We start from the raw sequence: 13,582 nt of genomic DNA, 5'->3' as shown, positions 1-13,582 counted from the left end.
ATTAAATTAATACTATATTTTGGAGTAGGCATTTAGGTGTTCAGCTTGTTGTTTTTTTTAATTTCGAACCGCTTTCCTACAATAAAATAAAAAATAATAATAAATAGCAAGAAATCTAAGTTAATTTGCAAATAAAACTGATCATTGATTCTAATAAAGACAAAATGGATGGATAAGTATTGCGACCAACAACTTCAATGAAAAGCCATAAGACCTAAAAAAAGTTATCCCTTTCTAGATGATTTTAAGTGCATTAAAGAGAGTGCTAAAAAATTAAAGCGATAAGGAAATGGTAAAACGAAAAGGGGTGTAAAAATCAACGTAGGAAAGAGATTTCATATGTAACTAATTGATATAAAAGATCTTGAAAGTTATGCATTAATAGATGATACAATCATATTTTGAGCCAGCATCTTATTTAGAATAACACGGGAAAGTACAATTAGTCAGTATACGGGAGTATAGGCAAGGGGAAGGATTACAATGTAAAATAGCAGGAATATTGAAAGTTACGACCGACTAAGTTGCCGAGCTAGTAACTTCTACCATTGATTCTTTGACATCTCCATTTGTAGGTTGAGAAAGAAGCAAAGTATGGGAAGTTTGAGGAGCAATTAGGCCCATGCGGTCGTAAACTGAGCGTGCGCGGATGTATTTATCCAAGTTCCAGTATGCATCAATAAGTTGTGAAGCTAACTTACGACGTTTTTGTTTCACTTCTGCCATGTCACCATTGTTCAAAATCCAATCCATTGTAACTTCCTCGTACTGTTTAGCAATTGCATCCTTTTTTGCTCTAAGACTCTTACGAGCTTCAACATTCTTCAGAGCTTCTGCTTCGTTTTGACAGGGTTCTGGATATGTATATCTCCATGGATTAGGCCCACCGAATTCTTTTAAAATATTGTCAGGATTTATATATTGTTGCAAATCACGATAATTACGAGTGAATTTAACCTTTGAGACAACCACTGGATCAAGCCAAGATTTGATGATGGACCAAACGCCTTGGAAAAGCCAAGGCGCTTTGTGTACAATACATTCACCCAGACATTCGGGATAGTGTGCTTCAAAACACTTGATCATGAATTTCAATGGCCCATAGTCCATATTGGACATACTGAAATCAGTCATATCAAAAACAACAGTAGCAGTTTCAATAGGAGGTTTGAGAATTAAACGAGCAGTTTCCATGACCCAAACTGTGAGTCGCTCAACCGATTCGGGTGAGACATCACCAACTTTATGAAGACGTGCGCGAATATAACAAACTGGACGATTGTGTTTATCTTCACCGAATATAAAACACTTTCCGATTCTTAGTTGACGCACAAAATCATCATCTTTATCAAGGTGGTCAGCGTTACATACAATTTCACCAACATTCATCTCTCTACTTCTCCAGTGAACGGTTTTCATGAACATTTCCAACGCAGCCTCAACGTTCCATTTTCGAGCACGAAGGAAACGAAGTAGAAGGCCATCAGGATCATCACAATTAACAGCATCCCAAAAGCAAACTCTAAGCCCTTCCGGGTCCCATTCACTTGCAATTTTTTCAACTCTTTCCAAATGCACATTTTTGGTTTTATCATTAAAACTGCGAGTGTCCGAGCCATGAGATGAAGACGTTAGTTCAAGTCGTGTACGGGATTTCGCATATGAGACGCTGCTTAAACGATGTGATGAGGAACTACTTGAATCATCAGATAAGTGTGTCTTCACTGTGTACCAAGATTCAGTTCTTTCGAGTAAAGTAATGCCGAAGAGCTTAAACAAATAACTCCACATAGTCTTCAACTTCTCTTCTTCAAGTTCTGTGAGATTCCACGGTCTACCGGCTCCTTCAGGCATATTTAATAAGTAAATTGCGCGCAAACAAATATAATCTAGAAAAAGTCCAAGGAAAAAATATATCAGATGAAATCAATATTAATAAAATTGAACTCAATTGAGAAGGAAATTACGAGAATAAGCCTAAAGAATGGAGGTTAATCTCGAAGATATATAATAATTTGAAAAATTGGCAAAGATAGACAAAAGAATGTGACGAGTCAAAAATACACTAGCCGTCAATTTGCTTCCTTTTGGTCAGAGATGCGAAACAAGCTCACTGAAAAACAAAACGTAATGCTTGTAGTAGAAAACAAAATAATATAGGGAACTTAGTTAACCGAATGAATGAATAAAAAAGAAGAATCACTCGACAAAAACTGAGTTGGTATTTTAAAAAAAAAGATAAAAAATTCCTCAGAGGACTATAAGTGGGCCTGAGAAAAAGCGTGAAATAATAACAAAGGGAGAGGAGCTCAATAATTTCTAATTCACCTTAATGTATATCAAAGTGATATATTAATGAATATGCAACGCACAGAAGGAAATGGATTTTTTTATGAAAGCAAAACGTAATAAAATAAAAAGTCACCTACAACTTTTTAAACGGATTTAGATTAATTACCTATTGGAGGCACAAAACGCGTCACAAAAATTAATGCAAAGACAAAGCCGTTCAAAAAGCAAAGAAAAGAAAACAGAGCTTTGAGAACATTCACGCGTTTAACACTTTTGAGAAATGACGGGGAAATTTTTAGGATGCTAAAAAGCGGAATTTTAAGACTTCCTGGTTTAATTACTTTAGCCAAAGAAGTGATCTAAGCTTTATAATTATTAGTAGTCGGTATTTTAGGAATCACTAGTATGCCGAAATTACGAAACTAACCGATCAACACAGCCTCTTCCTATACTTACACAATTCTTGGAATTAGTAGCAAGAATTAAAAGAAAAAGCCAACGAATATTAACCAAAATATATTTTTTCAAGGTACCAAACGCCACGAAATGCAGCTTACCTTCCTATGCGAAAGAATAGAGCGCTGAAGTATGGTGTGGTGTAGAGTGTCAAAGTCAGAAGCTGCGTTGCAGAACCATTTATAAACAACAACGCAAACCGTTCGTCCGTTGCTGTGATAGAGTGATACATAATATCAGTCAATTGCCTTTACCCGCTACATTACCTAGGAAATCGTAATAAACGAGCGTTATAATTTCATTACGTTACAAAACCACTGTATTAAATAGTAGAATCACCCAATTTTTGTAAAACTAATAAATTCTTAGCATATCACAATGTGAATGGAACGGTAGCTCCTATGTAAGAAATAAGAATGTTAAAGTTGGCTTTTAAGCAGTTTAGCAATTTTTCTGCGAAACTAGTAAGTAGATGCAAGGAAACTGGTTTCCACATTGTTTGGATTAACTCTACCTTTTCATTCATTGCTTCCAAGGTATTGTTTGTTTACGTACACCCTAACTTGACTTGAAAAATTTTAAACTAAAAAGTTGCTTTAAACATAAATTTAATAACTAATCATTATACTAAAAGACTATATGAATTGAATGGGCTTATCATAAAAAACATATAAATCAAAGGAAACTTTGTTTGCCAATTCCACTCTCAATAGCTTGCTCATTGCTTATTGATCTTAGACGTCAACTTGGCTTGCTCAACTAGGACACGAGGTGCATCCAACATAGGCATTACAAGCTCAACTACTTGAATGACATCTGCATTTGCAAACTCCTTGTCGCTAAACAACTTTTCAACGTCAGTAGGAGTTTTAACACAGTAAGTGCGGAAGTGGTTTTCAGCAGCTCCGAAAAACTTGGGAATCTGTTGGTAGCCCCATTTAGTGTTAATTTCGTTATAGCTAGCATGCAAACCATGAATTAAACGCTCAATGGTGTAACCGTCGTTGTTAATTATGAAAATAATTGGTTTGAGGTTATGGCGAATGCAGGTTGAAATCTCTGTAATCGTCAGTTGTAAGGATCCATCACCTACTACAAGAATGGTACGACGATCGGGCTCTTTAGAATCGTGGACGGCCAAAACAGCACCAAACATTGCACCAACGGAGTATCCAATAGATCCCCATAATACCTGGGAAATGGCTGTTACATCCTTTGGAAACCTGCAATCAAGGACACCAAAGTTTGCAGTTCCAGTCTCGGTGATCAAAACATCTCGGGGCTTCAAAAATTCACTAAATTTAGGCCAAAACCAGCAATGAGTAATCTCGTTGGAAGAATATCCTTCCGCATGCTTAGGCTTGATGTTGTAGCCAATGGTAGGAGCAGCCTTGGAATGACACATAGAAGCATCAAGTACTTTCAACAGTTTGCGAAGAATATACTTCATGGCTACATTTGGATAAAGAGCATATCGAATGCGCATGTGGTCTGAATGAAACTCAACGGCATTCTTTTGGCTGAGGTGGTAAGAGAAGGAACCCGTGTTAAAGTCTGATTTGAGAGCACCGATGGATAGCAACAGATCAGTGGATTCAATTCTGTCTTTAACTTCAGGATCTGAAATTGAACCAACATAAACGCCGTCAAAAAATTGCGAAGTTTCGTCAATTGCAGATTTACCCATGGGAGTTACATATGTAGGGAAATGGGTCAATTTAATCAGCTCATGTACTTCTGGAACGACACGATGTCTTACAGCACAAGCGTCAATTAAAATCACTGGTTTCTTTGCATTGACAACCATTTCCGAGATATGATTGATGACTTCTTGCTCAACTGCTGGATCGTTAGTATCCTCCTCGAGCTTTAGTCTTTTCCCAAGATTTGATGAAGATGCTTTGAAGTAGCCAGCATCAGAAGGAATACCAATGTAAACAGGCCTAGCCTTTTTATAACAAATCGACAAGGCTTCATCGATCTTTTCAGCTGCATCGTTTCCGTTATCGATCATTATACTGTAGGCAGAAACTTTCTTAAACATATCCATGAAAGTGCGAAAGTCTCCATCTCCTAAAGTATGATGAAGCAAAGCTCCAGTATCTTGCACCTTTGTGGAAGGCATTCCAACAATATGAACTACTGGGACATGCTCCGCATAAGAACCTGCCACTCCATTAATAGCGGAAAGCTCTCCCACGCCGAACGTTGTAACAATGGCTGAAAGACCATTAACACGAGCATAACCATCAGCGGCATAAGCACCATTCAACTCATTGGTATTGCCAACCCAACGAAATTTCTCATCTCCAACTTTCTCAATTAAGTCAAGTAGAGCTAAATTGAAATCTCCTGGAACACCAAGAATGGACTTGACCCCTAATTGTTCAAGCCTTTTGAATAGATATTCACCGACTAAAATATCCCCACTCATGTTTGATAATGCAATTTAATGTGCTTGTGAAATATACTCAACAAATTACAATGCTGAGTGTGTATTCCTTTTTCGCAAGATAATTATCTGTTGAATAACCAGCAGATACTTTCTGAACTTAAAGGAACAAGTGAGTTTGCTAGCTAAAAGTTAAAAAGATATAACCTTAGATGCTTCAGAGCAGGGTTACTCTGGCTATATAAGCAACATTCCGTCATCAATGATACATTGAGTTAATGTGGATTATTCTTTTTGAAACTCTTGGTACGAAACCACTCGTCAGAGGCTATTTCATTATTCGACTCAAATCTCACTATGTGCCACCCGGGAAAACGTCAACTATGCAATTTGCAATTATTGATTTAAGGCATCGTCAGCAGTTTATACTGGACGATTCTTCGGTTAGTGTAAGCAACTGCAGAAATTATTATGAAAACTCTACATCACCGAACGTTCCGTCTCGAAATTCTTAATTGTATCTATACCAAAGACAAAATTGATACCTTTTACATTATGTCTAAACTGAATTTAATGACTATTCCTTATTTCAAGCTTATTAATTTACATGCTTTATTGGTTTGTACCATGTTTGTTTGGATACTTAACATTGAGAGCTGAATGTGAAATATTGTTTCGTCCGTAAAAGTAAGGCGTACCTCATGGTTACGAGACCATGTGACCACTCAAAAATAGAATCCTCATTATTATAAAGTATCCAAAAGTCTTTGAACATATTGCTGTAATTATGATTTCACATGAATATTAACGACATTTTTCAACCGAGTTCACGATTTGCCTGACATCTAGCAATATCGATTTCACAATTGATGGACCATTTATAGGCTTCTTGCTTTAATTCTGATTATTTTTTTCATTGTTATATTGCTACAGTGTTAAGCTTCAACTTGTTGTTTTTCTGTTTATCATATTGATTTGCAAATTGTAACGCTCCTTGCTATCCTCAATAGTTGCCATGAGCCAAACGGTATAGCAAGAAGTGATCTCCAGCACTGGTTCCCCCACCCCCACATGATGTGTACATTTAAGAGGGCAGGTAACGCTAATAAATAGTATGATAAATAATACAAAATTACTGTTATAAAAATTTCAACAGATATCTAAAAAAAATTGATTTGATCATATCCCAAAGTATTGTAAACTCGCACAGGAGAATATTCTACCTTTAAAGATTTAGTTTTGTATTATGATTTTGTTTGACAAAAGTAATAGTCATGAGTAAATTGATTACTACATTTAATAAACAAATCTATATTCAAAATAGAAAAAAAAAATTCGCTACTTCGAAAGTGAAATTTAACAACATGAGACTTCAACCGAATTGATTTTATTTTTAAAGGAAACAGAACCAGAGCCATCAGAAAGACTCGGTCCTTACAACCGTTATGAACGGTTGTGGAAAACAGTATTAAAAAGAATAAAATCATGATAGCTACATATCATTGACATACACTTAACAAGGACATTGAAAAATGAGATTGGTGTAATCAACAGTAAATAAGTAAAAACATAAAGTTTGCACATATAGCCAAGAAAATAAATAAGCTAATACTTGCGAGCGACTTCAATAATAGTGCGAACTGGGCGTCCGCTCATGCCGTCACAATCCCAAGAATTAAGCTGCTTATCCATAACTCCGGCAATGTCTAAATGAGCAAAAGACAAATCTTTCTGGGCTAAGAAGCATTTAATAAAGGCAGCCGCTGTACAACAACCACCACCGGCACGACTAACATTGCACAAATCAGCATTTGAAGAACTTGTAAGTTGCTTGAGGTAAGCCTCGTGAAATGGCATACGCCAGAAAAGGTCTCCAGCATCATGGGAAGCAGTTTCAAGATTCTTCCACAACTCTTCTCCTTGAACAAATGCACCAGTAAATACATTACCGAGGGCTACTAGCATAGCACCAGTTAATGTGCTGGCTTCAATCACAGCCTTGGTCTTATACTGAGAAGAGACATAGTGAACTGCATCGGCAAGAATAAGACGACCCTCAGCGTCAGTGTTATCAATTTCTACACTAAGACCGTTGCGCATAAAAATAACATCTCCTGGCTTAGCAGCAGAGCCAGAAGGAAGATTCTCAGTTAAAGGGGTAACAAACACGGCATTCACGGGGATGGAAAGTTGTTCCAAGGCATAAATAGAGGAAAGCATAACAGCAGCACCACCCATATCAGCACGCATCTCCTTCATGTTTTGAGAAGGCTTGATACTGATACCACCGCTGTCAAACGTTACACCTTTTCCAACTAAACCAAGCCATCCATCATCTTTTGATTTTTCTTTACCAATGTATTGTACTTCTAAGAAACGAGGTGGAATATCGGAACCAGCATTCACGGTAAGTAAACCGTTCATCTTTTGCTCATCAATCCACTTCTCATCGTGAACGAATACTTTAACCTTTGAGGAATTTTGGAATAACTCTTGAGCAAAATGACAAAATTGAAGAGAAGTCATGTAATTAGCAGGACATTCCATAAGAGAACGAGCCAAGTTTTGAGCAGCTGCTTCAATCAAACCTACCTTAAAAGCATTCTCCTCTGCGGTTGCAGTTTTCTTCTCAGATGTGTTGCTAAGCAATTGGAAAGTTAACCTTTCAGGAGCAGGAGAGGTAAATAAATTTTCCTTTTCAACCACCTTTTCATCTTGATAGACGCTCAAATGGTCTCTACGAAGAGAAAAATCGTACGTGGCCAAGGCAGCACCCAAGGCAGCATCCTTGGGAAAACCCATACCATCGACAGCTATCGACTTTGCACCATTCGACTTTAAAATCTTAGCTGCCTCTGCAGCAGCTGAACGAACGGACTTTTCAGAAACGTTTTCTTCAAGCTGGACTATGGCAAGACGAACAAAACCCTGAGTGTTCCAAAAGAGACGAATGTCATTTTTTTTGGGAGATGTTTCAAAATACTGGTCAACAACTTGTCGATAATCTTCAGAAAAAACTTGTTTATCGTGACGAACAGCCAAAATCAAGGAATCGGCTTTTGTAGTAGCTAAAGGAATTCTTGGTAAAAGAATGGAAGAAAGTGAGCTCCAATTAAAGGTTCTCGTACTTAGACCTAAACCCTTCATTGTACGTAAGAAAAAAAGCTTTGCTTGTATCTTTGATTTCTCTTGATTTAGAAAACTTAATTAGACACTTGTAATCAAAAAAAAGGTAAAGGATTACGGATTATTATAAGTTCAATGAGAGTTGGATATTCGAAAATCGTTAACTCGTGAAACTACGAATACACGTAAATTCAGTATGCAAAAATAAAATACGATGTCCGATTGCAGATTGGGCAAGGGCAAGTGTACTTAACATAGTCTAGTGTGTTATTGAGTAGACAAGATCAACATTGTGATGGAAAAATACATTCAACAAGGCTAGACATAAAAAAGAAAAAGCACCAAAGGATTTTATTTCTTGATCAAAAACCAATTTTTAAGTAAGTCACACTCATTTGCTACATATATATTTGAACTTCTGCAGACGTATTGTTGCCCTACAATCTCTATTTAGGGTAACACAAACTGTTTCGGCACAAAAATCTGCCCCTAGTCAATTGTTAAGTAATAAATTCTATACAAATGTAATAGACAAAAATTTTCGTACATGTACCTGCTTGCAGTGACTCGGTTGTATTACAAAGATGCTCACGGTAAATAGTCATATATGGTTTTATATTTAGCCCTGCAAACGTTTCATGGCAACAAACATAAGCGTACACTTAAACACGTTCGACGTTAATAGAGGCATTAGTCTAATTTGACCAAGCTTTTAAAAAATTAACAATTTCATCTATTCAACCGTGATTAAAGGACTAGCAGTAATTTTTTTTATTTTGCAGTGACTCAACAGCCAAATCTATGGGAATTTACCAAGTTTATGTTTTAAAGAGGAAAACCAAGGACACTCAAGAACTACGAAGAACATCTATTTTGGTGTTTTATCAATTGACTTAGCGTAGCTATGATAGCTCTTTATACGAAATCGGTATCTAGTAGTGCAGACACTATGAGTACTTTATGGCTCTTAACGCTGTACACCGCATCCTTAATTGCCCAAATTTAAGCAAAGAGAAATAATGTTCTTTTGCCAGAATAGCGAGTTCGTCTATTGTTGTCGTTTCACCCTGCATCGAAGCAGATGCTTTTTAGTCTGAAAGGCCAATTTTGTACGTATCAAGGATGCCTGGGGATGTAGAAGGTTGCCAGCATCTTAAACTTAAACCGGCGGATGTTGAAAACTATCAAAAGATCTGTACCCAGATATTCAGTTGTCATGTAAGGCTTGTGAACAACACTTCATACAGTTCAATTTTCTTTTTCCATTCGATTCCTTTTAACATTTCTTTCATTTAGTTTGTCCCACGTCGCTGCAGTACTTGCAAACGCATCAACAAGCGGAGTATTCGATGCTTGAGTTGTCATTCTGTGGGATGTCTTTGGGGACATCATGGTGAAGAACACGCAATGGAGCACACTCATATGATCGGTACGTTTAGTTGAAAACATAGCTATTGATTTAGCAACGAAACCTTTTTGCGAATATCGAGTTAGGATGCAATTCCCGAATACCAATTACTAATTCTTAGGCGTGGATGTAAAAAATGGCCATACCTACTGCTTTGGCTGTCAAGACTACGTTTATCAGACCGAGTTGGAAACCCTTCGTTTTAAGATCAAGAATATCAAGGCATGGCAAAGTGATCACAAGAGACTTCCCGAGAAGTACAATCAAATGGTTTGCTTAGAAGCCTATCGAAAATACCCTCCAGTTTGCGCAACAGCAGGCTTGAGGGGGATCCAGAACTTGGGTGCTACTTGTTTCATGAGCGTCATTTTACAAAGTATTTTGCATAATCCATTGGTTCGAAACTTGTTTTTCAGTGGGTTTCATACTTCTACTGATTGTAAGCGACCTACTTGCATGACTTGTGCCATTGACGATATGTTTTCATCTATTTATAATTCTAAAAACAAATCTACTTTTTACGGTCCCACTGCTGTCTTAAATCTTATGTGGAAACTCAGCAAATCTTTATGTGGTTACTCCCAGCAAGATGGCCACGAATTTTTTGTATACTTGCTGGACCAAATGCATACGGAAAGCGGAGGAGGAACATCAATGCCGTGCACTTGTCCTATTCATCGTATTTTTAGTGGATCTCTGAAAAACGTTGTTACATGCCTAGATTGCAAGAAGGAGCGGGTGGCTGTGGATCCTTTGATGGACATTAGTTTAGACATCAATGAGCCAACACTTCAAGGATGTTTGGAAAGGTAAAATTTGCTCGTTTTTAGATTTTTTAACAAATATTATTTTAGGTTTGTTTCCAAAGAGAAAGTTCAATATAGCTGTCATAGTTGCGGGTCAAAAAATGCTATTAAACAATTGGTCTTTGACAAACTACCTCCAACTATTTGCATGCAATTGAAACGATTTGAACAAAATAACTTTGCCATGTCAACTAAAATAGATAAGCAAGTATCTTATCCAGCATTTTTAAGAATGCGCTACAACTTTAATCAAGATGATGTGGATTATCAATTATACTCAGTTGTGTGTCATAAAGGAACTCTCGACACAGGGCACTATATTGCCTATACATACTACCAAAATCAAGTATATTAAATTTTTTTTGAATTTTTTATGGAAATTTTTACTAATTTTTGTAGTGGTTTTTGCTGGATGACACCACAATTGTGGAAGTAAAGGAATCGGAGGTCTTAAATTCTCAAGCGTAGGCTCTTTGCTGTTATTTTTTTACATACTAACCAGATTATAGTTACCTATTATTTTACCATGAGCGTCAAATCCTATACAGTGATGAAATGACTGTTAAAACGGAAAATTGAGTTAGATTATGCGATCAGATATCCGTTCATGAACAATCATTATGAACCATGTAAAGTAATTGACTCAAAGGTTCCTTATTTATGTGGTTATGAAACATCATCACTTCGATAATCTAACTCATGAAGAAGCTTTTAGATTTCATATTGTTGAGGCCAGAAATGGCATTGGATTTGGAACCGTTACAACAGTCGCATTTTAATTAATGACCTTACGTAAATTTATAAAAAAAGTTAAAACTATAAAAAAAGAAACATGCTTTTTTTCTTTCAAAGTTAACAAATACTATAAGTTTGAGGAATTTGGACTTTTGTTTTGTTTCGTTTAATATTATTCCAACTAATTATAATTTTATCTTTTAAAAGCTAAGTCTTGTCGTCGAGTAAGCTATTTTATATGTAACTGTTAAAATGTATAAAATTTTAAAATATTAATAAGGAAAACAACTCTTTGAATTAAGGAAGCATGTCAAGTTCACAAAATCGGTAGTTGCAGATCGTCCAAATCCTCTGGAATGCTGCAATACTCACGAATTTGATTGGTATCGGCACCCATGTCTCGACAAAAAGCTATCAAAGTATGGATTTGATCGGTCCACAAATTGGCAGCTTCCATGTACTTTTTAGTATTCTCATTTTTTAATTCAAAGGTTTCAGGATTACAGTGATTTAAATTTGAAAGTTGTGTTTTAAGAAGTTTTAGTTCTGATTCTTTTGCATGTAGCAGTTCCAAAGTGTATTGATTGGCATCATTTTCGGTTCCTTCGTTATCCCTTTTGGATTTCTCGAAACTAATGTTTTCATCTAAAGTTTTAGATTTTTGTTTCAAATCATCAAGTTGAGCTTGAAGAGATCCGAGAACTGACTCTCTTGAACGTTTAGCATCGGAGGGAAAAGACCAGTAGTAATTGCTAGTGCCAATCTTTTCCGTTTTGACGATATTGTCGTCAACGAGAGACTGTAAAACGTCCTTTACAGTTTGCAAAACGATTTGCTTTTTAGAGCCCAGCTTTTCCACCTCCTTTAGTTGAAAAAAATCTTTCTATAAAAAAAACATAGATTAGCAATGTGGAAAGTGAGACACGAATGGGCAAAAATCATGTTTTGGCACTTGAACAATCATATCACGAACTTACAGAGTCATGGAAAATGGCCTCTAATCTTCTTCTTTTCTCTGCAAGCGATAGTCCCTTGGGAGGCATTGTTTAAAAATTTATTAATTAGTTTGAACAAATATGGAGTTTAAAAGTTTGTTGTGATGCAAGAAGTAGATGCTTTCTAATCTTTTGGAGAAATGAGAGTTTAGATCCCAAACATTTACTGAATGATAACGTAGTCTGCTAAAATGCACATCCGCACTTTCCAACTATGATATATACCCTATAATGTCTTACTATCGTATTGCAACATAATGCAATGCAAAACGTTATTCAGCTATCCTAATCTTTTTGACCCTTGAGGAAATTAAGGAATTAAGTGAATGGGGTTGGCTATTGTCGCACAAAAACATGTGAGGAAAACTTCCTTTTGCCACGAAATCGAAAAGACTCGAATACTGATAGCAGCATGATTTTTTTTTTCTCAAGAGCTTTTGTCGGCGCTCACCTTACTGTACGAATTCGGTTTTACAACCTTTTATTTATTTTTCACTTTATTATTTTCACACAGCGAATTTCAAGCAAACACTGACTGACTAACACATTTCCACATACACACACACACACACATAGCATTCATAAGAGCAACGATGTTTAATGTCAGCGCAAACAAAATGTGTATTGACTTTTGATAAGAGATACTCAGTCAATTTGTCTACTAATTTCAACTATGGCTGGGTATTAACCGGTGTGCCATGTTCGCAGCTAAATGTGTTTTAATCTAGATTAGAATATGGGAGTAAGTGACAAACTTTGGGAACCGCTTTCCCATGGGTAAAAACAGGTGTGAAAAGGATTATTGTTTTTATTACTAAACAATCGTATGCAAAGTCATGCGACCAAAAAGAGCGAGTTAGTTAGGTCATTAGATAAGCTTTTGGATGTTCGTAAGCTAAACGACTTGTCGAGCTAAAGTTGTTCGAATCCAATTACATGTTTGGAGAAGACGTATAAGGAGGCACGGTTGGTGGTTTACCGAACAAATAGTAGAAGGTATAGTAGACGTGCACATGTTGACACATTTTTATTTTTAGGTGATAAAGTAGGGTAGAAGCAAGTAGTTTGTTAAATGTGCGTTACGAGCTACGGTAAACATGTGTATTATCTCGGTCCAATGGACGTGCCATCGTTCGATCGCAACATAAGCCCCGCAGTCATTCACCTCACAAACCCTCGAATCGTACGATGTCGCCCTATTCTCAGGTAACAAAATTGGATTTCTCATTGGCTTAGTGGCTAATTCACCTTGACCAGAAAGAACAATAAGGTAGTATCTGAAAAATATGATTGGATAAAAAAGTGTAATTTTGAAGTGATCAAGTAGCATGTTTTTTTACGGATTTTCAGCATAAACAAACGGTTACACGGC

The 13,582-nt window shown here is 36.5% G+C and overlaps 5 protein-coding genes and 10 long non-coding RNA genes across 15 annotated transcripts; 9 read left to right on the top strand and 6 right to left on the bottom strand.

The window, feature by feature from the left end:
• Positions 1-27: 27 nt before the first annotated feature.
• On the bottom strand, positions 28-2,900 carry csr102 (sec14 cytosolic factor family phosphatidylinositol transporter). Its single transcript, NM_001018394.3, has one exon. It carries the CDS (start codon positions 1,852-1,854, stop codon positions 520-522), a length of 1,335 nt encoding a protein of 444 aa, NP_592995.1. The 5' UTR covers positions 1,855-2,900; the 3' UTR covers positions 28-519.
• On the top strand, positions 94-323 carry SPOM_SPNCRNA.2249. The gene has a single exon (NR_191617.1). It is a non-coding gene; the product is annotated as a non-coding RNA (long non-coding RNA).
• A 222-nt stretch (positions 2,901-3,122) lies between the features above and the next one.
• Positions 3,123-6,301, top strand: SPOM_SPNCRNA.662. The gene has a single exon (NR_151027.1). It is a non-coding gene; the product is annotated as a non-coding RNA (long non-coding RNA).
• On the bottom strand, positions 3,284-5,182 carry pdc202 (pyruvate decarboxylase; the record flags this gene model as incomplete). The annotated part of the gene is made up of 1 exon (NM_001355983.2): positions 3,284-5,182. The coding sequence occupies one exon, from the start codon at positions 5,180-5,182 to the stop codon at positions 3,467-3,469; it is 1,716 nt and encodes a 571-aa protein (NP_001342796.1). The 3' UTR covers positions 3,284-3,466.
• A 75-nt stretch (positions 6,302-6,376) lies between the features above and the next one.
• ysp2 (peptidase family M17 cytoplasmic leucyl aminopeptidase yspII (LAP yspII)) lies at positions 6,377-8,507 on the bottom strand. The gene has a single exon (NM_001018392.3). The coding sequence runs from the start codon at positions 8,285-8,287 to the stop codon at positions 6,746-6,748; it is 1,542 nt and encodes a 513-aa protein (NP_592993.1). The 5' UTR covers positions 8,288-8,507; the 3' UTR covers positions 6,377-6,745.
• On the top strand, positions 6,851-7,192 carry SPOM_SPNCRNA.2248. The gene has a single exon (NR_191616.1). It is a non-coding gene; the product is annotated as a non-coding RNA (long non-coding RNA).
• SPOM_SPNCRNA.2247 lies at positions 7,471-7,686 on the top strand. Its single transcript, NR_191615.1, has one exon. It is a non-coding gene; the product is annotated as a non-coding RNA (long non-coding RNA).
• Positions 7,853-8,274, top strand: SPOM_SPNCRNA.2246. Its single transcript, NR_191614.1, has one exon. It is a non-coding gene; the product is annotated as a non-coding RNA (long non-coding RNA).
• Positions 8,502-8,823, top strand: SPOM_SPNCRNA.2245. Its single transcript, NR_191613.1, has one exon. It is a non-coding gene; the product is annotated as a non-coding RNA (long non-coding RNA).
• Positions 8,824-9,298: 475 nt separating this feature from the next.
• ubp8 (SAGA complex ubiquitin Ubp8) lies at positions 9,299-11,426 on the top strand. The gene is made up of 6 exons (NM_001018391.3): positions 9,299-9,484; positions 9,563-9,695; positions 9,796-10,483; positions 10,529-10,826; positions 10,880-10,944; positions 10,990-11,426. Exons 1-6 carry the CDS (start codon positions 9,389-9,391, stop codon positions 11,057-11,059), a joined length of 1,350 nt encoding a protein of 449 aa, NP_592992.1. The 5' UTR covers positions 9,299-9,388; the 3' UTR covers positions 11,060-11,426.
• On the bottom strand, positions 9,996-10,406 carry SPOM_SPNCRNA.2244. Its single transcript, NR_191612.1, has one exon. It is a non-coding gene; the product is annotated as a non-coding RNA, antisense ubp8 (long non-coding RNA).
• Positions 10,831-12,329, bottom strand: mcp7. The gene is made up of 2 exons (NM_001018390.3): positions 12,193-12,329; positions 10,831-12,098 (listed from the first exon to the last, which is right to left on the bottom strand). The coding sequence occupies exons 1-2, from the start codon at positions 12,256-12,258 to the stop codon at positions 11,532-11,534; spliced, it is 633 nt and encodes a 210-aa protein (NP_592991.1). The 5' UTR covers positions 12,259-12,329; the 3' UTR covers positions 10,831-11,531.
• SPOM_SPNCRNA.2243 lies at positions 11,763-11,963 on the top strand. The gene has a single exon (NR_191611.1). It is a non-coding gene; the product is annotated as a non-coding RNA (long non-coding RNA).
• Positions 12,330-12,530: 201 nt separating the features above from the next.
• SPOM_SPNCRNA.2242 lies at positions 12,531-13,471 on the top strand. Its single transcript, NR_191610.1, has one exon. It is a non-coding gene; the product is annotated as a non-coding RNA (long non-coding RNA).
• On the bottom strand, positions 12,629-13,580 carry SPOM_SPNCRNA.155. The gene has a single exon (NR_150439.1). It is a non-coding gene; the product is annotated as a non-coding RNA (long non-coding RNA).
• Between the last annotated feature and the right edge of the window lie 2 nt (positions 13,581-13,582).

Source organism: Schizosaccharomyces pombe, assembly GCF_000002945.2.
Source record: "Schizosaccharomyces pombe strain 972h- genome assembly, chromosome: I".
Lineage (NCBI taxonomy): Eukaryota > Fungi > Ascomycota > Schizosaccharomycetes > Schizosaccharomycetales > Schizosaccharomycetaceae > Schizosaccharomyces > Schizosaccharomyces pombe.
Note: the sequence above shows the minus strand (reverse complement) of the source record. Positions and strands in the feature narration are given on the sequence as shown.

Coding starts and splice junctions, on each gene's coding strand:
- csr102 (NM_001018394.3), bottom strand. CDS start 1,854: ATGCCTGAAGGAGCCGGTAGACCGTGGAATCTCACAGAACTTGAAGAA.
- ysp2 (NM_001018392.3), bottom strand. CDS start 8,287: ATGAAGGGTTTAGGTCTAAGTACGAGAACCTTTAATTGGAGCTCACTT.
- ubp8 (NM_001018391.3), top strand. CDS start 9,389: ATGCCTGGGGATGTAGAAGGTTGCCAGCATCTTAAACTTAAACCGGCG. Junction 9,696..9,795: donor GGAGCACACTCATATGATCG/GTACGTTTAGTT, acceptor ACTAATTCTTAG/GCGTGGATGTAAAAAATGGC. Junction 10,484..10,528: donor CTTCAAGGATGTTTGGAAAG/GTAAAATTTGCT, acceptor ATATTATTTTAG/GTTTGTTTCCAAAGAGAAAG.
- mcp7 (NM_001018390.3), bottom strand. CDS start 12,258: ATGCCTCCCAAGGGACTATCGCTTGCAGAGAAAAGAAGAAGATTAGAG. Junction 12,099..12,192: donor AGGCCATTTTCCATGACTCT/GTAAGTTCGTGA, acceptor TTTTTTTTATAG/AAAGATTTTTTTCAACTAAA.